General features: G+C 36.6%; 1 protein-coding gene across 1 annotated transcript in view; it reads right to left on the reverse strand.

Moving 5' to 3' along the window:
- taok3.L (TAO kinase 3 L homeolog) overlaps positions 1 to 25,657 on the reverse strand; it is a gene marked incomplete in the record, with an annotated part of 127,043 nt that overhangs the window by 81,700 nt on the left and 19,686 nt on the right. Inside the window, 10 exon segments of the mRNA NM_001093474.1 lie at positions 166 to 259; positions 2,772 to 2,863; positions 4,639 to 4,752; positions 7,161 to 7,257; positions 8,158 to 8,203; positions 10,312 to 10,413; positions 10,506 to 10,577; positions 11,887 to 12,088; positions 13,428 to 13,528; positions 24,550 to 24,647. Coding sequence (NP_001086943.1) covers positions 166 to 259; positions 2,772 to 2,863; positions 4,639 to 4,752; positions 7,161 to 7,257; positions 8,158 to 8,203; positions 10,312 to 10,413; positions 10,506 to 10,577; positions 11,887 to 12,006 — 737 coding nt within the window.

Raw genomic sequence — 25,657 nt, forward strand, 5'->3', positions numbered from 1 at the left:
TGCTGTATAACTTTCTCACTCAACAGTATTTACTGATCTCTCTAGAAATGACATGTAAATCTATATGTTGCTTACATATATATAACTCTCACTGCCACATATCATAAATTAAAACAACAATCATTGTAACCATGTCGGTTTCAAAGGAAATTACTTAGAACTTACCATTCATTAGACTGTAGTGTTGGGGACTCATTCTGGGCTATATGGTATAAGGCACTCATTGCATTCATATTAAATAATGGAGGTTTCCTTTCAGCTGTAAGAAAGAAAACAATGAAAAAAAAATGAATGAATGAAAGTAAGAAAGACAAGGGCCTGCAGAATGCCCACAACATGCATACTCCGTAAGGCATTGCTGCTAAAATGAAGAGCTCTTTAGTGTTGCCATAATACATTATCCAATTATTTTAATCTCTTAGGTCATTCTAGGGAAACCATTCCATGAAAGCTGGCATTATCTCAGAGAACACACAAAGCAAGGTATAGAAGATAAACAAGAGCAGGAATTTTGGCCAACCCCAGAAATGCAAATTTAATGGAAAAAGTCTAAAAATGTAGACCTTAAGGGTTTTACATAAACCTCATTAAAGGGTTACTGTCATGGGACAGAAAGACTTCTGCACTGAAATCCAATTCTCAAATGAGCAAACAGATTTTTTTATATTCAATTTTGAAATCTGACATGGGGCTAGACATATTGTCAGTTTCCCAGCTGCCCCCAATCATGTGACTTGTGCCTGCACTTTAGGATGGAACTACTTTCTGGCAGGCTGTTATTTCTACTTAAAGGAAAACTATACTCCCAAAATGAAAACTTAAGCAACAGATAGTTCATATCATATTAAGTGGCATATTAAAGAATATTACCAAACTGGAATATATATTTAAGTAAATCTTGCCCTTTTACATCTCTTGCCTTGAGCCAACATTTCGTGATGGTCTGTGTGCTGCCTCAGAGATCTCCTGACCAGAAATACTACAACTCTAACTGTAACAGGAAGAAGTGTGGAAGCAAAAGATAGAACTCTGTCTGTTATTTGGCTCATGTGACCTAACATGTATGGTTTGTTGGTATGTTTGTGAGTACAGTGAATCCTACGATCCCAGGGGGCGGCCCTTATTTTTTAAAATGGCAATTTTCTATTTATGATTACCCAATGGCACATACTACTAGAAAAGTATATTATTATGAAAATGGTTTATTTACACGAAGCAGGATTTTACATATGAGCTGTTTTATGCAATATCTTTTTATAGAGACCTACATTGTTTGGGGGTATAGTTTTCCTTTAATGTTGTTCTTAGATCTACCAGGCAGCGGTTATCTTGCGTTAAGCTGGCCATAGACGCAAAGATCTGATCGTACAAATCAACGTATGATCGGACTTTCCCATCTCCCGACCCACCACTAACCATTCAGATCAAAGTCTTACCATTCCGTTCAAATACAGTAGTTAAAGAACAGATCAGCTAATGTTCTACCTCTGACAGAAAATCGTACGATAGTTATGTCTGACAAAGCTGGTGACAGTCTCCCAATGTACGATCGGCAATACACACAGAGATATTATCGGCAGGCGACAGAAATTTTCTAACCTATCCAATCGACCAAACGACCGATCTCTGCCGGACGAAAAATGTCGGGACTCTCCACACACGGTCCGAAAATCGTACGAATCACTCCAACTTGCAGTACAGCAGTAAAGAATGACTGAAGGGGGGGCTGGGGAGATGGGGCTATTGGCGCCGGGACTGAAGATTTACTTAAATATATATTCCAGTTTGGTAAGATTCTTTAATATGCCACTTAATATGATATGAACTGTTGCTTAAGTGTTCATTTTGGGAGTATAGTTTTCCTTTAAGTAGAAATAACAGCCTGCCAGAAAGTAGTTCTATCCTAAAGTGCAGGCACAAGTCACATGACTGGGGCAGCTGGGAAACTGACAATATGTCTAGCCCCATGTCAGATTTCAAAATTAAATATAAAAAAATCTGTTTGGTCTTTTGAAAAATGGATTTCAGTGCAGAATTCTGTTGGTACAGCACTATCAACTGATGTGTTTTGAAAACAGTTTCCCATGACAGTATCCCTTTAAAGTTTATGTAATTTGTGAATACTGTACATTTAAACAAGGTAGCAGATCTCACACTGAAACTTAAACACAAGCATGGAAATAATTCACCCAAATACATTTATTGGTGCCTTAAAATGGCCACAACATGGTTTAATCAACAAGTGCTCCCAACCCAGTGCAAGCAAGCATTATTAAAAGAAGTAGTTCACCTAAGTTAACTTTTAGTAAATTATAGAAAAGTCTTTTTTTAAGCAACTTCTAAAATTGGATTTCTCTTTATTTATTTTTTAATATTTTTAAAAGTTTTGGAATTATTTGCAATCATCGCTGTCTGTTTGTAGCTTGCGTCTTAAATGTTATCTGCATGATGGGGGTCACTGAACCCAGCAAACAAAAAACTTTTGCTCTATGAGGCTACAGTTCAATTGTTCTTTTCCTATTCATATTCCAGTCTAACATTCAAAACACTGTCTGTTTGCTATAGTAAATTGGACCTGAACAATGATAGCGTCTTTCCAGTTTGGAATTTTAGCAACAAACAAAAGGCTTCATTAAAAAAAAATGCAAATAAACTAAAAACAATCATAATATCACTATCATCTATATCATAGTAAAAGTTAATTTAAAGATGAACTCTTTATTTAAGGTCAAATATAAGAATGATCATTGTCGGAATATATTATTAATTACCTAATTCAATACACGTGATACCGAGAGACCAAATATCTATTTTCCCATCATACTGCCCCTCATCCATGGCTAAAATTACTTCTGGGGCCATCCTGTAATAAAAGAAAAGTACATGGTACAACAAGAATGGTGCCAGTTCAGTGTCAATTTAAAATGCAACATAAAATAAAAAATGGCATTTTTGAGGTGCAAGAAATACAATAACCAAGTTAAAAAAAAACGCACTAGTAAACAGTGTGCTTTTTGGATGAAAACCGTTTTTTAACTTGAGACTATAATTAGTGTATAATGTGTAGGATTTGTTTATTAACTCTACATAGAAAAATATTAACACAACATAGGAAAGTATGCATTTGTGCTACTTAGTCTTACATAAGCCTGCCCTTACAATAACACCAGCTTTAATCCTGTTCCCAAACAAGCATTGTGAATTGAAGCACAGTGTATATTTGCTTTAATTAAAAAGACAGCTGTATAAAAAAAAAAAATGTCTAGGGCACCAGCATGCAGGGTGCTTCATCACAGCTGAAACTCAACTTTTCCATGGGCAATAAAGTGTCTGACAATTACTGGCCCTTTACTTTTATTGGAATAGCTGCATGTAAAAGCACATTACATAAGCAATGTCAGGTAATCTCTCAGAAATGCATTCTCTCTCATTTTTGGGCCCTTAATGCAACTGTACAGAATTCCCTGACTTATTTAGTTATGACTGGAAACAGTAAGACTGTACATGGTTGGTTGAGAAAGTCAAATGTACACTGTCACACCTTTAAGCTAAACAGCACACTATGAGCTGGCAGTTTACTTTATACAATATCGAGTATGTGGCTTAAGATTCTCTGTTAAGCAAACAAGTCTGTACTACATAACATATCCGACACTTGTGCAGGGGCGCTGCGCTAATGAGGAGAGTTGAAAAACTCGCCTCAGGCGGCAGCACCCCACTAGGTTTCGGGGGTGGCAAAAATGACACTACTTGTACTTTAAGAGCCAAATTTCCAGTTTTCACACCGGAAATTCGGCTCTTCTAGCCAGGGGAGCTGCTCCAATGAGGCGAGTTGAGAGACTCTGTCAGGCAGCAGCACCCCACTAGGTACCATGGCAATCCTGGTACTTTAAGAGACAAATTTCCATTTTTCAAATCGGAAATTCAGCACAGAGAGTGCAATTATGCTCTCCGCGCTAGTGTTCAGGCCTTTTCCGCTGCTCTCATGGACCCCCCCCCCCCCCCCGGACCCCCTCCAGGATTTCCCCTGCACTTGTGGTACATTTTGCTTTCATTAATAGCAAAGGTTCATTAGTTAGGATTCACCATTCACTTCTCCAGTTATAAAAGGTAATTCTAGAAGTGCCCTGTGCCAGAAGTTCTACAGACGCATTACAACAAGCAACCTTTTTCAATGCATAATTGATTTACAACACAAAGAGAAAAAAAAAACTGCACTGACCCCTACCTTTCCATTAGTATTCCACCCCATAGCTTTGGGTGGGAAGGTATATATAAGCCAATGTTGGCATTATAAAAAGGAGTGACTTTATATTTAATTTAATATTAATTTTATTTAATATTTAATTGAATCAATAAAGAGCAAGTTAACAGATTAACCAAACACAAAAGTATTTGAATTAACCGACTAGGTGGCTGCTATAAAAGCACATACGAATCTGACATACTTGTTTTTAAAGACCATAAATAGCTAGAACAATACAGAACAATTACACAAAATAATCCCCTGTAAATTGCTAAAAATAGGCATATATTTATGTTATGAAAATATAATGACTGCAAATAGTTATTTTTTCCCCTCCAAAAGACTGAAAAGGTAAGGCAGAGGTAAGTGGGATACAGTTTGTGGTGATTTACCAATATGGAGTTCCTACGAAAGAGTTGGCAGGAGAAGATTTAGATGCAGATCCAAAATCTGCTAACTTTACTTGACCTGGCTCAGTAAGCAGAATATTCCCAGCTTTTATGTCCCTGAAGAAAGAGAATAAAAGTAAAACATTATTGTTGCAGTGCAGTAGGCAGGTTAGTTTTCAATATCTGTATAAACCTAATCTTGCAAATCTTAAGGGAAGCTACAGAGTTGCCTGAATTCAGTGCTTCTAAGCGAAGTAAGCTTTATCAGAAATGTCTATATAAATACACCAGTAAACCCTCAAAGTAATGCTGCTCGGGTCCTCTGTCAAAAGACACACAGCATTTTTTTCCTACTGTGTACACATGGGCTTCTGTATCAGACTTCCTTTTTTCAGCATAAACCTCCAGGGCTAGGGTTTGAGCATGCTCAGTTTGCACCTCTCCCCCTCCCTCCCTCCCTGCTGTAATCTGAGCCCAGAGCTATGAGTGAGCAGGTTGAGACTCTGGCAGGAAGTGATGTCACACCAGGCTAATATGGCAGCTGCTATCCTAAGAAAACAGAGAACTTCTAGAGCGGTTTACTCAGGTATGGTAAAGCATGCTGCAGAATAAATATAATGTTATAGCTTGCACTATTGTGGCTAATCTATTGGCAATAAACTGCTTCGGTAGCTTTCCTTTAAGAACACAAATAGCGGCATTTGGGTGTCCGATTTAGTTTAGATTTTTCACTTAGAACACTTTTTAAATTTAGATATAGGTATAGGTTTTGAAGTATTCCAATTCAGGCTACACTGCTGCTACATTTTATTAATCTCAATGCCTACATGTGCTATTTTCATATTAACAATGGCATAAAACGGATTGCTTTTCTTATTGAAAATTTAGGAGGAAACCTAAAGAGATGTGCCTTTCTTTTATAGCTTCATTCAACAGGTCATAGCATCAGTGAGTTCATGCCATGCCCTCTAGAACATGACTTGTGGAACAAACACCCTTTGGCTTTTTATGAGATGATGTGAAAAATCAAGGATGGTTCTAGAAAAGTTGCACGCATTTGCTGCGGATTTTAATTAATATTAATTCTATTAAACAAACCAACGGGGGAAATTAAAAAAGAAGGCATAGTGAGATTACATCTTAAAAAGTGAGAGCAACCAGAGTAATCGGGAGGAAGGATAACGGTGTTAAATAAAGATTGGCGGTTTGATAACTGCAGATTCTGAGCAACATTTTTTTTTGTAGAAAAAGACAAAAATTTGAATGTTGTGTTCAAATTATTAATAGACATTTGCTTGGGCATCGGTTAAAAAGCAGCATGACCAACAACATTTTTTATCAAGTTGATCATCTACCTTATTTTCTAGTTCCACTAGAGGGGGATGTAGTATACATTTTCAGCATTAGTACATAGGACAAAAAAAAGAAACCACATGTTCCTTTTTTTGATATATGTTTTTAGCAAGTAATCAACACAAAGTTATGCACAGATTCCAGAACATGTACATTAGACAAGCTTATAAAATACCAAAGAAAACATAAATTGACTTTGGCAATACATCATCCTTCTATGAAATAGAAAATCTTTTAAAATGGAACTTTATTAAAAATACAAATTTTATTCAAAGACTTTGAGTTACAGGTTAATTTGCAGTAGGTCAGGAAACCTCCACAATGGCATCTGAAATACTACCACAATCAACAATTTGCCATTTTAAGATATACATACATACATACATACACACACACACACACTGGAGGCACATTTATCAAGGATCGAATTTCTAATTCATGTTTGTTGTTTTAAAACTCCCATAAATGTGAAATTCGACTACTCAAATTGTATTGATAAAATAGAATTTTTAACATTCGGACAAACATAAAACTAGGGATGCACCAAATCCAGGATTCAGTTCGGGATTCGGCCTTTTTCAACAGGATTCAGCCAAATCCTTCTGGCTGGCTGGCCGACCGAACCGAATCCTAATTTGCATAGGTAATTTAGGGGTGGGGAGGGAAAATGCGTGACTTTTTGTCGCAAAACAAGGAAGTAAAAAAATGTTTTCCCCTTTCCACCCCTAGTTTGCATATGCAAATTAGGATTCAGTTTGCGAAGGATTCGGGCCGAATCCAAAATAATAGATTCAGTGCATCCCTATATAAAACAACCCGAAAATATCTGCCCCATAATATAGACACGTGAATTTTTAGGCTTTACAGTAGCAGGAGGATGCCAAATTCTAGGCTGAATTGGCTGGTGTCAGCTATTTCCAGCTGGCAGGGAAAATGCATTAGCCCATGGGACTGTTCTTCTTAAAGGCCATTTCATCTACTGTGTGTTCTGCACACTCAAAAGCAACTCATTCCAGCTTGGATAAAGTTGTTTAATCCTAAAGTGTCTAACAACATTTTACAAAAAAAAAAAACAACCTTTTCTGAACAAATGATAAATGAAACACATATTATAAAGGAGAAACAAATTGTAATCCTTAAACTATGGACTATATGGAATCACTGATATTTACCTGTGAATCATGTTGTGAGAATGTAGGTACGCCAGCCCTTGTAAGGCACCATGAGTAATGGCCGCTATTTCCACTTCTTGAAGTGGTTTCTTATGAACTATATGGAGACAGAAAAGAGCAAAAATCATTATAGGAATTTTGTATTTTTTTTTTTTCTAACGCAGAAAATTAGAAAAATGTTACAAATAAAATAAAAAACAGACACCATTGACCAGTCTTAAAAATGAAAAATGAAAAATAAAATTATAAAAACAGCATGATTAATTATTTGTGTATAGAAGAAACAGAAGCATGATTATAAGGCAAACACATTACAATAAAACCTAAATGATGGTGATTAAGAACAAAATGGCGTATAAGTATATAGTTTAAAAAAAAAAAAAAACAAGTTGAAGTTCAATCCTAAAAAAGCTAAAGAGCTGCATTGTGAAATAAAAGATCAAAACCTATAATTTGTGGGCCAAATACCAAGTACTGAACAGTTGCTTGATAAAAATGCTAGATTGCCTTTTGGTTTAGTGGTCTGCAATAAGTTGCCAGCAGAGTCAGACTGGTCTGTGTATCAGAATCTCCCATTGGGCCTCAGTCTAGGGATATTTTCATCATTCATTTCTTATTTGCATCATGTCTATACAACACCTATATTTAGAAATTTGGAAATGCCTTATAAGATCTAAAGATGGCAGATATGTAAACATAAACAATATGTATTTATAGATCAGACTGACCTACAAGAGTCCCATAGGATCTCCTGCCAGACCCTGGTACTTTTAGTTCCATCTATCCATCTGTATTTAAACTGTAGTGCTACTGTATATAAAAACCTCTACTATTTTCGGAAATAAGTAAATTTATTTGCTGTGAGAGTGAGCTCAAGATGTCAGGAACTAGTCCTACATTGGTTGTGCATGTGTGTTTTAAAGGATTTAATTTATCTGTGTTTAAAATAATATTGTGCGAACAAGGCAAAATATACAGAAGAGATAAATGGTCTTACCTTCAAGCAAATCTGATGCTGAACCCAAACAGTATTCCATTACCAGCTGTAAAAAATAAAATAAAGAGTCACTGAAAACTTCTATCCACAGTGCCTCAGACAGCAAAGGCTATAAAATTACAGTGTATGCTATAAAAATAACAGATAATAATACCGGTGCATAATTGTGTGTTCAAGTATCAAAGGCTGTCCACAAGCTCTACCAAAAAGACTGTGGTTCAGAATACATACCAACTTCAACTGTCCCTTGGATGAATCTTTTGGGAGTATCTGTACACTGTCCAAAAAATCTAAATCTTCTATCTGCCTGTGAGGCTATGGGTCGCCATGGGTACATTTAACTATAATGAATATTTATAGCCACTCATCTTTTCCTCTATCACAAGAGACCCTCGGTCCAATCATGGAAATGTATACATATGTACAAGGATTGAAATATACTGATATATTACATGTGTACTAGTGATGTGTGGGTTGACCTGAAACCCAGGGGTCAGGCTTAATATTGGCTGATCATTGCAGGTTTAGGTAGGGTACAGATCAGACTTGGAAGTACACTCCTCCTCTAAGTCTCCCTGTCTTGGAACTAGAAGCATGTGCAGAGCGGGATGATGTGGCTATGGGTTGGGTCCTAAAGTGGAAAAATGTTTCTATTTAGAGTTGTGTGTTTTGCGGGTTAGGATCTGACCCGCATCACTAATGTCTACCATAAAATAAACAAAATTATCCAAGCAATAAATCACAAAGAATGAAAAAAATCTATCTATCTATCTATCTATCTATATATATATATATCTATATATATATATATATATATATATCTATCTCTATATCTCTATATCTATCTATCTATCTATATCTATATCTATATAAAGACAGTCAGACAAGACTTTATTATAAATATAGACAGAGTTGCACTTGACATTGATTAGAACATGGTTGGGTTACCAAAAGTGTTGCCAAATCCACAACTGCTCTGGCAGTGGCTGAAAGCTATAATCTCCTACCACCTATCAAATTTACTTGCAGCTAACTGCAGCCAGGCCTTTAATCGTTCCAGGTATTATCTGTATGCTCTGTGAAGGAAAGATTTTACTCACTGCTAGAGGTAGGCACGTGGGTGCCTAAAGGCAGTCAACTATAGAACACACTGAGAAATGCAAATGATAGATTGAAGCAACACATGTAAGGGATAGATTTTTTTTTTTTAAAAAAATATGGAAAGGGTGCCCACTGTCTAGCATTATTGTAGGACAACCTATTAGAAAGGTAACTATAGTTTTGGTGACAGTGCCTGACAAAATGCATACAAAGTTTGGTTCTCACTACTGTAAGAGACCTTATCTTCAGAGCGAAGAGCAAAGCATTCTCTACCTTATGTATTTTTTTGTAATTTGAATGCTTGATGTACAGTTCATACCATTCTACTGTAAAGCTCTGGGGAATATATTGCAATATTATAAGTATATGCTTTGTTCTTATCATCCTCATTAATATTATTAACATCATTATCACCATCATTATTTTCGTCATCATCTTAAGTTTCATCATCTTATCTTAAGTAGAATATCCTTAAAAGCTGTTTTTGTTATTAACGATCCTCCAAATAGAATATAATTTTTACAAATCATATTACCTCACCCTAGATACCGCTTTGCTGACTGTTACAAGTGCATGCTTTGCTCTCTATTTGAATTTAATCAAGTTATGGCCTTTTCTCACGCTGTAGGTGATTTCATAGATCATTTTAAATACTTCTATGCAATTACCCTCTCAATTAAAGATTCGGTTCGGGATTCGGCCTTTTTCAGCAGGATTCGGCCAAATCCTTCTGCCAGGCTGAACCGAATCCTAATTTGCATATGCAAATTAGGGGCAGGGAGTGAAATCATGTGACTGTCAGAAAACAAGGAAGTAAAAACATTTTCCCCTTCCCACCCCTAATTTGCATATGCAAATTAGGGTTCGGATTCGGTTCCGTATTCGGCCAAATCTTTCAAGAAGGATTCAGGGGTTCGGCCGAATCCAAAAGAGTGGATTCTGTGCATCCCTAATTTTTTTTTTTATTTTGGGTACAAATAAAATATTGCTCTTTAAATGACTGCCAATGAATAATATGGCAAAAGATCGAAAAAAGAAACATATTTAGCTTACCCATGCTGTATGATCTTTCAGGTAACACCCTTTGTACTCAATGGTGTTAGGGTGTTTCAGTTGTTGCAGAAACTTCACTTCCTTGATTATGTCCTGCCATTTCTATTAAAAAAATAAATAGTGTTTATATTATACTTGTCTCAATAGATAGTAGTTTCAATACAAGAAATGCGATTACAAATTAGGTTCCTTACCTCATTCATTTGCTTTCCGCTGTAAGACATTTTTTTAACAGCAACAATTTCATTGGTTGTAGAATTTGTCGCCTGTAGGGTAAATGAATGAAAAGTATATGAAGGTTACTTAAGAATGCTTTTAATAATTTTAGTACTTTACAACACAAGAGGAAGTCTCTTCCAATTCATGCTGCTTAAATTAATAAAGGGAATCATTTACGCAAGCTTAAATAGCTGTATCATTTTCGGTTATATAAATAATATAAATAATATTCCTATCAAAGATTTAGATAATTAACCATTTAGGTTTGTTTTCTACTTTGCTTCAGGTAGCATTTCATAATGTACTTATACAATACAATGTTGTATAAGCAATGGAAATTTAACAGAATTGCTGTTTTTTTCCTGCATGGAAAGCGGCAGAGATAGTTGCATGACTACCAGGGAATAATCACCCCGTGGAAGGAAAAAGTGACAAATATCTAGAAAACTGAAGTAGGTACATTTCTTCAAAGCTACATTATACAGTCTATATTGTTTTAGGTTCAAAATAATCCTATTGTAAGCACACAATCAGTTTCTAATCAGTACATTTGATAGAACAATGCACATTTACAGTACTGACCTTACTAATCTTAGAGCAGGAAGGCACACAATCATTGGTTTTGTGTTTTTTACCTGGTATTTAACACTTATAAAATGCTTAAAGGGATACTGTCATGGGAAAAAACATTTTTTTCAAAATGAATCAGTTAATAGTGCTACTCCAGCAGAATTCTGCACTGAAATCCATTTCTCAAAAGAACAGATTTTTTTATCTTCAATTTTGAAATTTGACATGGGGCTAGACATTTTGTCAATTTCCCAGCTGCCCCTGGTCATGTGACTTGTGCCTGCACTTTAGGAGAGAAATGCTTTCTGGCAGGCTGCTGTTTTTCATTCTCAATGTAACTGAATGTGCCTCAGTGAGACATGGGTTTTTACAATTGAGTGTTGTTCTTAGATCTACCAGGCAGCTGTTATCTTGTGTTAAGGAGCTGTTATCTGGTTACCTTCCCATTGTGCTTTTGTTTGGCTGCTGGGGGGGAAAGGGAGGGGGTGATATCACTCCAACTTGTAGTACAGCAGTAAAGAGTGATTGAAGTTTATCAGAGCACAAGTCACATGACTTGGGGCAGCTGGGAAATTGACAATATATCTAGCCCCATGTCAGATTTCAAAACTGAATTTAAAAAAAAAAATCTGTGTACTCTTTTGAGAAATGGATTTCAGCGCAGAATTCTGCTAGAGCAGCCCTATTAACTAATTCATTTTGAAAAAAATGTTTTTTCCCATGACAGTATCCCTTTAAGTATAGCTCTTGCCAATAACAAAAAAGGTTCTCTACAAATATTCTTACAAAGTAAACAGCTCCAAAGCTGCCATGGCCAATTTCATGTAGATCCACAAATATTCTTTCTGGGTCTTCCTTGCAGAATAGATCTGCATTATCTGGATCCTTGACCAGTCCTCTGCGCATTTTGGATGTTACTGTAATGTCAGTCATCCTTGAAGTCCTTGGCATCAAGCTACATGGAATATGAATGTGTCTATGATGTCACCTTAAAAAAAGACAATAATCATCATTCTATGACAAGGTACAGAAGAGATATTCTTCATACTATTACGGTTTGGTACATACATATATCACACTATTATTATCATTCCTTAGACTCCAGCGTGGCACGAAGACAGAATCATGGCATTCAAAATAGTTTCCCAGCTTGGGATCCATGTGAATTGGAAATGCTCTAGGGGGTTGCTTGGCACTGTCAAAGTTAAGGTTTTCTAGATATACCCGTAAAAAATTAAAAGCACCGGTCTTGATTTTTTTCCTCAATAAAGGAAGAGTAACACAAAAACATTTATGTTTTAAAGGGACCCTGTCACCCAAAAAAAATATTCCAAATACTATTTTATGACATTAGTCAAGCAAAATAAACTTTAATTACACTATATAAATCATTTGAATCTTGTTTATTTTGGTCTGGGAACTCATAATTATAGCAAGCAGGCAGGCGCCATTTTGTGGATACTGTTATTAATTCAAGCCTTGCATCATCTTAAAATCTTGTTTGTGCACCAGAATGGGGGACCTGATGTCCATCCCCATGCTCTGGCTACACAATTAAATGGTAAAGAGAAATGGGGAATGCATTGATATCTAGTAATTTTGAATGGAAAGTGAAAGTAATTGCTTGCCCCGCCTCTATGCCTAAGGCAATATTTGACAGCTGAGATTTTTAAATGTGTTTACAACAGCTATGAATGGTTTAATAAAAAACAAAACAAAAAAAAAAACAGCTTTTTACAGCTTTTATACAGCTTTTTATGGCCGGTGACAAGTCCACTTTAAAGTAATGAAAATATCATGTACTGTTGCCCTGCACTGGTAAAACTGATGTGTTTGCTTCAGAAACACTACTATAGTTCATATAAACAAGCTGCTGTGTAGCAATGGCAGAAATTGAAAAAAGGCTATATGGCACAGTTTAAATAATGGATAACAGAGAACACCATTATGCAACTAATTCCTACTATGCTTCCTGTGCCTTCCGTTTTCTGAAGGGTACAGTGCAAAATGAGTGGAATTCTTATAGGGAATTGATAATTACCATCGCCTGATCACTTAAAAATGACTTTTTGAAATGTAATCTATAACTAAATTCCCCAACGGCTCTAATAAACACTACACAATGGGCAATTTTGAAGTTGGCAGGAACAGAAACAACATGTAGCCATCCGGGCATCTGCTACCCTTTATTTACGGACATGAAAAATAGAGCTTCACAGAATGTGTGACAGATGACAGAGGATGAGCCTGCAAGGATAAGGAACTTAATATACAGTGTATATTTCTGCAATATGTAGATATATGTTAAAAAGAATCTTAATATTTACCAGTATATTTGAGACACAGCCCTTTCTCCATCATCCAGTATATAGAGAGAGCAAGGTCATTGCTGTGTTCTTCAGAACAGTTCCGAAAATATCAATGAAATCTGCAGTGAACATTTAAAAGAACACAATTAAAATGTTATAGGATGTATTTAAACACAAAGTTAACACGATTATAAACACTATTTATACGGTTATAGAAACAAAAAAAATATGGCCCTTCTTTACACTTTGTTTGTAAGGTAAAGTAGGAGAGGCGTAAGCCAGTCTAAATTAAAAAAAGAAATAAGGCATCAAGATTCCTCCAGAGGGAGCAAGAAAGCAGCCAGCAGGATACACATGTATGGTTGAGATTCTTTTACTAAGCAGAACCTTATATTGACACTCCCGCATGGCAGAAATCACATCCTCCATGACAATGGAATGCACAGTAAACTCTCCATAGAAATGAGTTAGAAATGAGGGGGTTTTTTTGCAGCTGACTCAATCAATTTGAGTATTCGAATATTCCCCCTGATTGTATTCATTGCAGTTTTTTTTACATTCCAGTTTTTTCATCAATAAGCAAAAATTTGAGTTGTGAGTTTATTAGAGGTAGAGGAAAAACCTGACAAACCTCAACTTTTGATAAATATCCCCCTAATACTGCATGCATCTTATTTACAGAAAACCCAGCACAAACCAACTACTGCCCAGCACAATATTTTCGGCATAAAGAAAAACATTTATCTGGATAATATACAGGCAATAAGATCTTCTTTCTGACAAAGCCTAAATATAATTACAGTATTTTATTGAAATAGTTGAGAAGAAGTGACTTGCTGGGCAATTCAAATTGTATTCAAGTTCTTGCTTGGTTCTACCTTGTTCTGGGAGCCCAAAAACCTACATATTGGATAAAATGTTGCACTCACGTCAAATTACCTACACCTCTATTTGAATATGCCAGTTAAAATTTTTGTAGAGTTAACCATTTCTGAAACCAAAGCTGACTTAGCAATGCGTATGTTTTAACCGGTGGTACTCTTATATTGCTACTTATGCATGGAACTTGCAAACAGCAAAATGTTAAAGTTTTGCTGCTGCAACAACAATGCATATTTCTAAACAAAGTCTATCCCAGAAATAGGTGACGCAGAATGCACATGTAAGGATATGGTACAATGGAACTGCCCAAGATTCCTTAACTCTATAGCTTACTAAATATTGCCCTGAATGAGACTCTCGGTTGCCAGGCGTGAGACCTTGCAAGTAGCGGAGGCAGGGTGTTGTGCAACTACAATACACAAAATGAGTGCCGGTGGTTCTAGTAACTTAACCAAAACTTGTTTATTGAGAACAATCCACAAAGGAGGTCACTGACATAACATAGGTTACACATACTGAACAATCAGTATATACTCAGAAAACAGCACTGTGAGCAGAACATTCACCTCTATAGAATGTGCAAAGGGAAATCAATCTCTGCACAGAGTTATCTTCTCTTGAAACTACTCTGAGTGGAACCCAGAGGGAACAAAGGTATAGTTAACAATGCCACTGGGAATATAGTCCCTCTGTCCTCCTTGGTAGAGCTCCTAGAGAGACCTATAACATTCACTAAACCCTGCACTGGTCTGGAGTTCCACTCCCTTCCCCTTGTCAGGGAGTCTTTGGCAAAAATTTCCTTGAACCTATTTTTTTTTTTTAACACACTGCCAATATAAAGGTCAGGATTTGACCCAAGAAGAGGAGGCTATCTCCTTCAATGAATTAAGGAGTCCCTCTAGTGGCCAAGCTTTAGGGAACTGGCAAATAAAATGAGGGAACTATTTACACAAATAATATAAATACATATACTACAGATAGAATTAGGAAATAATCAGAATTAGGTTAGTATGTATGTATGTATGTATGTATGTATGTATGTATGTATGTATGTATGTATGTATGTATGTATGTATGTATCTATGTATGTATCTATGTATGTATCTATGTATGTATCTATGTATGTATGTATGTATCTATGTATGTATCTATGTATGTATCTATGTATGTATCTATGTATGTATCTATGTATGTATCTATGTATGTATCTATGTATCTATGTATCTATGTATCTATGTATCTATGTATCTATGTATCTATGTATCTATGTATCTATGTATCTATGTATCTATGTATCTATGTATCTATGTATCTATGTATCTATGTATGTATCATGTATGTATGTAACTGCCCTATATTTATTCATAAACCACACTATCCTAATTCTGATTATTTTCTAATTCTATATGTAGTATATGTATTTATATTATTTGTGAAGGGCTGTGTCATACAAAAAGTTTTTATATTCTCTTGTAGAGCCTGCTAGGACTATAGAAACCACAGTACTTTTACATCCAGACTATCTCATTAAATGTGTGGTAAGAATGACTAGGGACATAAACAGGCAATTTGGTGCATGCACAGAAATTAAGAAATCATAACCACGCAGTCACATATGGAGGCCCATTTATCTAAGGTCGAATTTCGAATTCATGTGAATTTTTTTTTTAATCAAATAAATTCGAATATACGCAAAATTTGATTGGGAGGTTATTGAAGAAAAAATGTGAACATCTTAAACTTGAACGAATATTGCAGACTCAAAAACTCGAATCGAATTAGATTAAACTCAAATCATGTTTTTTTTCTGCAAAAGACTCGAATGTCAGGAAGGCTATTAACATCTTCAAATGGGTCACTGGACCTCTCCCATTGACTTATACATGAACTCCGCAGGTTTTAGGTAGCGATTAGTCGAATTCGAATTATTACCAGGGTAAAAGTTTGATAAATCTCGAATTTGAATCGAGTTTGGATTATTTCCAATTCAAATGTGAGTTTTGACCAAAAAAAAAAAAAACTATTTGAAAATTTGAATTCATTATTCGACCCTTGATAAATCTGCCCTTTATAGTATCAAAAAGCTCAATAAGAGCATGCATTCCCCTGGTGGTAAAAAACAACCCACATCTGGAAGTTCTATGCACAATTACCGGGCTCAAACCCATACTACAAAAAGGATGATGGACTGCAAATGCTTCTGACCTATAGTTCTAATGCAGTCGCTATATCAGGTGATGCAGAGTTCCTTAAGTCACCAAGCAGAAGTAGCATAAAAAGTGTAAAACCTGCATATTTAAAATATTGACAGGGTACAGTACCTTACTATGTATGTTACAAGGGAGGATTTTATACAGGAGATACAGGGGCAAACGCTGTCAAAGGACGAGGGTTACATATAGTTACTATCAATAATAACACAGAAGACTGGGCAGCACATTTATGGCAACAAAATAAAAGGTCATTGTATTAACACAAGGAATGGAGAGGAAGGACTGGTAAGAAATATAAACAAAAGTTGACAACCAACTATAAGTTTATACCATCAAAGGACATAATTACTATAACCATTTCATACATTGTACTTATATTTTTTGCAGCTTTTTTTCATATATTAACCGTGAAAAAGTGCAGCTGATGAAACAGCCCTGCCTATCAGAGCATAGTCACAGGATAACCTCAGAAACACAGAAAAATAAAGGTGGTGGATAATTCTATCCTGAAAACGTACAGTGTTGCTAAAGCCTTGGGGACAGAAGCTGAGGTGTGCTGCTTAAAAACATATTTTATTCAGTATACTGAACTGCTTGTTAGAATTGTGGGGCACAATAAACACAGGATATGGAGGGAGTTATACATTGCCAAAAATGCTATTTCCTATTTCTGCCGAGATTCACTCGATGCACATTGGTTTTTTTAAAAGCTGTAATTATTGTGTCATTGCAGGCATGTTGGTATCTACAGTAATTATGAGGGAACTTTAAGTTTTTAACAATATACTGAAATAAAGATAAGTCGAAAGAGGAAAAAAATAAATAGCCTGAACAGAGAAATAAGCTGTATAGCAAAAAAATAAATTAAAAAAAAAAAAATAAAATAAAAACTATTAGGCTAGAGATCTAGAATCAAACAAAATCATGGTGTTGTAGAGGGTTACACAGCTATTACTATAGGTAATGACAAGATAGACTTATTTCCTGCTGCCCTGTGGTAGGAAGGGCAATAAAAATACAGTAGCAGAATGCTGCTCAAGAAGCGTAAGTAAATGAAGACAGGAAATGTGAACATTCACATGAGGAAGGAGTGTGAAAGACAGCACACAGAAATAGAACAGCATGCATGCGGGGTTGTTCTCTAATGCATCTGACAAAGAAAGCCAACTCACCAAACCTGCTCGATTTCATTCTCACGCTAACAGTAGGAAGACAGATCAGGTACACAAATCATGTGAAATACAGAAGGTTAATTCAGACACATACCATTAGCTTTAGAAAAACACAAGAGTTATGTTGTCATCAGGGAGGGGATAAGCTTGACTGCCCAAAATATCTGTGTGAGTTTCACTTTTTTTTTTATCATTAAAACAAAAGGGGAAGGACAATCTCTTGCTCACTGAAGTGCCACCCATTGGGAGGTAACTAGCATCACGCATTATCAGTATTGGTGTGTCAAGGCAAGGGTTATTTGCACTACTTTGTAATGTCCCAGGACACAGTGTAAGGGTAAGTTAATAGGCTGGCATATGCTTACATAAATTACAGATACAGTACAATAAGCAGTCATAAGGAAATGTAATAACTGGTTAAATATAGATGTACCTTTTTTAAGCTTTGCTTTCAAACCATTTTGCTTTTCAAGGGATTGCTTAAAGGGGTTGTTCATTAAGTATCAAGTTGTGTTTTCGAGGTAATTTTTTTTTTTTTAACTGATTATTGTTGAGGTCATGTAGGAGTTTATGGCAGAGGTCCCTTGAACTAGTGATGTGCAGACTGGCCCGAAACCCGCAAGTTTACCCGTAGGTCGGGTTTAGGCCAGCTACTGTACAAAATCTTTGTGTCGCTGGCAGGTGCGGGTTGAGCTCTTCTTCTGCTCTCCCCGCCCGTGACCTTCTGGTCCCTAAATTTATAGACTTGTTCCTGTTTCCGCCCCCGGGTTGGGAGGAGGCAGGTTAGGGACTGGTGCAGGTCGAGAATTTCTCACTCAAGAGTTTTTTCCATTCTACTTTTTACTTAAATTAGAAACCATTTGAGTTGTGAGTTCATTTAAGGTATAAAAAACTCTTTGATAAAAACCTTTGATTAATAACTACCTTAGTATGTTACAAAATGTCCAATTCCTAGCAACTTTGCAACTGATCATTTTTAAATTTAGTTTTCAAATTATTTGCTTTCTTCTACATCTTTCCAGCTTGACCCCGACAGCCAAAAACTATTGCTCTGTGAGCTTACAATTTTATTATTATTCTTACTTAGCTTTCAATTCAATCCCTCTCCTATTTATATTCCAATCTGTCATTTAAACCACTTCCTGATTGCAAAAAATATTAAGGCCCTAGCAACCACATAGCTGCTAAAATTCTAAACAGGAGAGCTGCTGAACAAAAAGCTAATTAACTAACTGAAAAAAAATAAAACAATTTCAAGTTTTCTCAGAATATCAATGTCTACATCATACTAACAGTTAAAGGTGAAGAATCCCTTTAAACCCTATACTTTAAGAAAGACAGTGAGGCATAAATAAATGGTAACAGATTTTTGTAAAATGAATAGGAATAACATTTGGATGGCATATGTTTACATGGGTTGGAGGTCTTCCTTCCACGGATTAGGCCAGCACAAACTGGTTCTGGAAAAGTACATTTTCGGCATCACTTCACCTCATTGTATTGAAAAATATAATGAGCAAATCTTTGGTACAGTAAACAATTAGTAGTAAGTGGGCATTAACTGTGACCAATGGCAATCTAGGACATTGAATGATCTGTGCAAAGCATAATTACTTCACAGTCACCCACAAAATAGACATTATTAAATACATGAAGTGCAGATAAAAAAATAAAAGGTTTCCGAAACCTTTGGTGGTGCCTGAAGTTCTGCATCAATGACTTGGCACTCATAATTATGATGTTTTATCTTTGTAAACAATAGCTTGACATGAGAGATACTATTCTGTAAAAATTTTTATTTATGTGTTTATTTTTAAAACAAAACACAGGTAGCGAATATTTGCAGGGAGCAATGAATTTGTAGGACACTGCTAGTTTTGATGTTAATGCATGCCATTTAGTTGAATAATTGTATGTATATGTATGTATATATATAAGACTTCCCTGGGGCATTAACCTATAGCAACTAATCACCAGGTAGCATTTTCTGGTCACCTGTTTAAAACCAAATTACTTATTTGGTTGCCATGGATTACTGCGCCTGGACAAACTTAAGTGCCTTTAATTAAATATTAGAGTTTGTGTTTTATTACATAAACAAGTTGTTTCTTACAGTGTAAGAAATTATCTACATAATCTATAATTGGTGGCATTTTTTTTTTTTTTTTTTTACCAAGCACTGCCCTAGGCACTACAGTACAGCCTACTTATCTGTGTGATCGGCTCATGGGAAGGCCAGTCCAGACGCATATGTTGATCTGCATTTTTTAAAAATAATGCAAACTTTATTAATCAATCAATCATCGGCTACATATAGGAATCCCCTCTAAATGTGCTTCTCTAGGCAAATTCACTCGGGTGCATAAATAGAAAATACCGCCTTGCCTATGACAAAACACTGTTGGGCAAGTTATACATTTACTTCAGCAGATAACGAGTCACGTTTTGTCAGATAATGTTGGATAGAGAGCTTGGTAAATGTACTGACATGCAAGACATATCTTAAATATTTGAAGAGCTATAAACACCACACTTTTTTACACTCAGACATTCACTCACACATCACTTTGGCAAAGACTGCACACACTGGTAGCTTTAATATGGGTATAATTAGTCTTTTAATACATGCATTATTTCATGATATTTAAATCTGAAATTATGATTTTTTTTCACAATGTAAACAGATAGTGTGTTAGATTACATACTATTTTAAGCCTCATTTACGTGCTAAGTAAAAGTTAATGTTTACTAGACGAGAGACATTTACCAGAGGGAATCATTTAAAAGGAATCAGGTTAATTTAGACCAAGTTTATGTAAGCTTGCCATCAGACAAAAATACTAGCAATAGGCGATTCATACATACTACTGTAACAACATTCATACCACTACACAGCTCTACATAATGCTGGCAGGACTTATTTAGGAAATATGCTATAGCTGTTGCTGTAGAGATTTAAATTCTGCTCCAGGACTATACATATTGGCAAAGGTTAGAAGCTGGAGAGCCAAGCACACTACATGAAGGAGGGACCTACTGTTGCATAACAGTGTGCCTACAATACAGTTATGAATTTCAAAACTGTATAATATATTACTAAAGGAGCAGGAAAAGTTTCATCACTGGGGATGGGGGTGCCACATTGTTAGACACACCCCAGTGATTATTAAATCTTACCTGAACCCAGGGCCAGTGTTACTGTTCGGTAAAAAGCGCACTGGCCCTGTGTACTGCTGTAGGCACTCATTCGTCAACATGTTCTTCCGCTCTTTCTATTCTCTTCAACGCACATGCACAGTAGAGTGAAAGCCAAACTTAGTAGCAAAAAACTCTTCATTTTACTATGTAAGCACACTGGGCTGGGGCCAAAGAGCAGAATGAAGAAACAGAAGATCTCAAAATAGAGCTCATACAGGAGTATCCAGACCAGAGCATTTTTAGTGAACAGGAACATTGGCCCAGGGTCTCAGGTAAGAGATAATTACTGGGGTTAACTAACATTTTGGCTAACCCCCCAAGTGATTATAACTTTACTTCTCTTTTAATAGTCCATTGATTTTTTTAATTGGTCATTTGCTAATTTTTTTCCACAATAGAGGAGCATTTATGTCCAGCAGTTGCAGGTTTGGAGCAAGAAATAATAGAAACCATAGCTTCAGCTCCACTGTGTGTGAACGTACACAGGTTTATCAAATTCAAATCAATGGAGTAGGGGCACTGAGCAGATCTGCTTCTTTTCAGCCTGCAAAAATAAGCAGACTGACAATAGCCAGAGCCATCAGCATGTGTGCCCACAGCCTTAAAGATATAGGTAATCAGAATTTACATTAACAAACCACACACACACACAAAAACGATTCCCAAGGTAGTATATTCCATATATCCACTGCATCAAAAATGCTACAAATGTTAGCAGAAACTTATAAGGGATCGAATCTATCATTTTTAGATTTGGCAAATGAAGAAGCATCCAAAGGCCAATACGGAACAAACTTTAAACCAAATTTTTTTATCAATATTCAGATTAAAGGATAAGTAAACCTTTAAAATAAGTGAATGTAAAATAGATGAGGGGGCTATTCTAAGCACTTTTGTAATCTACATTCATTATTTATTTTCTTTTTATTCCAAGATATTAAGGGATACATGTACTGTTAATATGAATGAATTTTGTTACAACAGCCCACCTGCTGGTCAGTTTCTGACCATTCTGATTACCACCTTTTCAGAAAAGTTTTACCGGCCGGTGGTGGGAGCAAGAAGGGGTGGGCTGTGATGCAAAAAAGGCAGACCTGCGATCCATGCCGCACATCACATAATAGCCAGAAGAAGGAGAAAAGGTAAGTTTCCAGTGGAGGGCCGAGGGTTTTTGTTAAATGTATTACAATTTTACCAGCAACTACATTGCCAGTACATTTTTAATACCAGCCCCAGAATTGGCAGGTGTTTTACTGGCTAGGCTGGTAAAATACTGGCCGGGTGGCAACCCTCCCACCAAGTAGTCAAGGAAGTTGTCAGGAGAAAGAGGCTGCTCTGATGTTCTTCTGCTCAGGAAAACAATTAGAAAACTTTCTTAAATCTTTCCTAAGCAGAAGAGCATCAGAGCAGCCTCTTTCTTTCTCCATACAATTTCCTTGACTACTTGGTGGTCAGACTGGGCAGAAACTGACCAGCAGGAGGCACTGTTGTCACCAAATTCATTCTTATTTACAGTACTTGTATCTTTTAATATCAGATTAAAAACAAAATAAATGAATGTAAATTCCAAAAGTTCTTAGAATAGCCCCTCATCAATTTCACATTCACTTATTTTAAAGGTTTACTTATCCTTTAAGCAGAATTGGTAGCCAAATATCTTGCCAAATTGTAACCTGAATTTGCATAGGGGCATTTTTTGCTTAATATGGTGCAAAATAGCTGAGGAACTGCTCAATATTAAAAATCACTATTACGAACATTTTTTTCTGCACCTTGTATTTATATACAAGGTGCAGAAAAAAATGTTCGTAATAGTGATTTTTAATATTGAGCAGTTCCTCAGCTATTTTGCACCATATTAAGCAAAAAATGCCCCTATGCAAATTCAGGTTACAATTTGTAGCCCTTAGCTGATTTTTCAGATTATATACGTCCAACTAGACATTTGATTTGTATGTATTTCAGTACCTAAATATAGCTAACTGGAGATGTATCTGTTGGAGACCTTGGGGCAAATTCACTAAAGCGTGAAGATGCTAACGCTAGCACAAATTCGCCGGCATTACTTTGCCAATTTACTAACGGTGCTGGCATAAAATTCCCTAGCGAAGTGGACCTACTCTAGCGCTAGTTCGCACCCTTACGCCAGGCGAAGTTGCGCTATGGCAAAGGGACTACACTCATTCACTAACTTGCGGATTTTACTGAACGTTACCTCTTGCGCCAGACTTGCCTTCGCCACCTCAGACCAGGCAAAGTGCAATATAATAGATAGGGCTTGCTTCAAAAAAAGTTTACATTTTTTCTAAGTCCCAAAAAACGCTGACGTCTTACTTTTTTTTTTTAAGGGTGATAGATCATAAATTTTTTTGGGGGTACCCTCCTTCCCCCCTACATTTCCTAACATATGGCACCAAAACTATACAGTAGGCACATGTATAGGGCAAAACAACAAGTCGCTTGACAAATTAACGCCAGCGCAACTTCACTACTTTTCACCTCCCTGAGTGCAACTTCGGATTTTAATGAATTAGAGGCGCCCTGGCGAAGTGCGGCGAAGGCGTCGCAAGCGCATTTACGCTGCTTAGTGAATTTGCCCCCTTATACCTTTACAGTTGATACCTCAACTAATCTACCAGCCGACCAATACGACGCATGGCATGAGCAGTATATCACACAGAGAAATTGCACTCTCTGTACAAAAAGAGCGGAGTTTTGTCCTGAAGTTACCAGGAGCAGCTTTTTGGCAACTCTGATAACTTGTGGGGCACTGCCAGGTCCGCACTGAGAATTAAAATAGGCCCTGCCATTTCAGGTACAAAGAGGCCCAATCAGTCCACACAGAGGCCCAAACAGCCCCCACTAAATACTGACTTTCTATGGCACCTTATATGGCATTTGCAAGGACCCACAGATTGCCAGTCCAGGCCTGGGCACTGCTACCAGAGGCACGGTTCTTATCATTACAGGAGCACACCTGGGCTTGGGAACCAAGTCTGAGGGCCAGTTATAGGACAATGACACAAGGGGCGATTTCACCAAAATTGCCTTGTAATTGTCGCAAGTAAATTACATTAGTCACATCGACCCAACTTAATTGCGGGAAATTACAATTTACTTTCATATGTCTCTAAAGGACAAGTAAACCTGAATTCATGTGAGGAGGGGTACCAATATGTTACGCACCCCCCCCCCAAGTGATTTCAACTGCTAAGTTTTTGCCTGGGCTGGTGCTGAGCAATCAATTAAGGCGATCTAAAACAAAACAAAAAAAATTTATGTAAGACTTACTAAATTTCTTTCTATTTTTTGGTGTTTAAGATATAAGCATTTTTAGGCTGCTTATACTGGGCTTTCTGCTCAACAGCTCTTTGAAAGTAACCAGTAACCGTTTATCAGCAACCCTGTCATTAATAGACTATGCAGGCAGTACGGTCATTTGGGTTCTCACATACTCTGAAAGATTGCTGTTGAGGCAAAATCCTGGGATCAGCAGTGTACAACTGCTAACTCTCAGAAACCACTAAAATAGAAAATAAATGTAAAATGCCTTGAAGGATCAATCACATTACGTTTACATCATTACATTTTTACTTTTAGATCTTCTTTAAAAGCACAAATGAAAACATAATATATGCTGTGGATGAATTAGAAAAATTACTTTCTTACACTTACCAGCTGCAAAGAATTTAATAGAAACTGCCAGGGGGATCCAAGTCTTCTCTTATAGAAGCAGGTTTAGTCAGTTAGCATAACCTGCAAGAATGCAGTTCCTGTGGGAGAGGAAGAACACGCTTTATAAATGAAGTAGTGATTTGTAAGAAAAGCAGTACTCTTAACAGCTGGAAGCATTGCTGTCACACTGTGGGTATTACTGAATAAACAGATACTACTAGACAACTAGAATAAAAAAAATACAAATGATATTATGTATAGTATTAATTAGCAATGGACCCTAAACCTGGTTAAACACTCCTTTAATGACATAAAATCAAAACAATTTACAAACCATTGAATTTACAGCTCTTTGCAAGTTGAAGTTTTCATGTTTTTAAAAAGTAGAAAATGTTGAACCAGCCACAATCATGTCACTAGAAGACCCGAGTGTTCTCCCGCTACCATAAAATTACCACTTATAACTAATAAATTACATAAATATAGGTGATGAATATGTGCCAATATATATGACAGAAATGGATTATTACTATGAATAAATCATTTTTAACAACCCCTTTAACATCCACTGTAATCAAGTGGAAACCAGTGGCAGTCACTTCTTAGGGCAGGACTAGATGATGCCCTATTCCCTACAATTACTCATACAATACAAAGCATGCACTGATGAAGCCAGGTCTGGATCAAATGATCAAATGCTTGCTCCTATTTGAAGACTGAGAAGATTACTGCCAACACCGCTATACTATTCTGATTTTCAGTTCAAGGTACCGTGAATAGCCCCATTCAGTGGGTCACCAGGGGTACGGGAGGGGAGCCCATTTATTACTCAGGATAAAGTTCTCATTTAAGGGCATACAGGCAAGTCATCCGAAATCCTGAGACTCTATATAGGTAAAAGGTCAGAGTGGGCCCTTTGAAGCACCACTGGGAAACAGATTTTGCTTGCTTGGGAGGGTGAGGGCCTGAGGGCCCGTGCTAAAAAGACAAAATGCGTTGCTGTACATGTCTAAAAATTTGCCAGCCCCAGTGGCATAACTACAGAGTAAACAGACCCTGCGGCTGCAGGGGGGGCCCAGGAAGCATAGGGCCCCATGAGGCACTAATT

The sequence above is a fragment of the Xenopus laevis genome, chromosome 1L, assembly GCF_017654675.1.
Source record: "Xenopus laevis strain J_2021 chromosome 1L, Xenopus_laevis_v10.1, whole genome shotgun sequence".
Lineage (NCBI taxonomy): Eukaryota > Metazoa > Chordata > Amphibia > Anura > Pipidae > Xenopus > Xenopus laevis.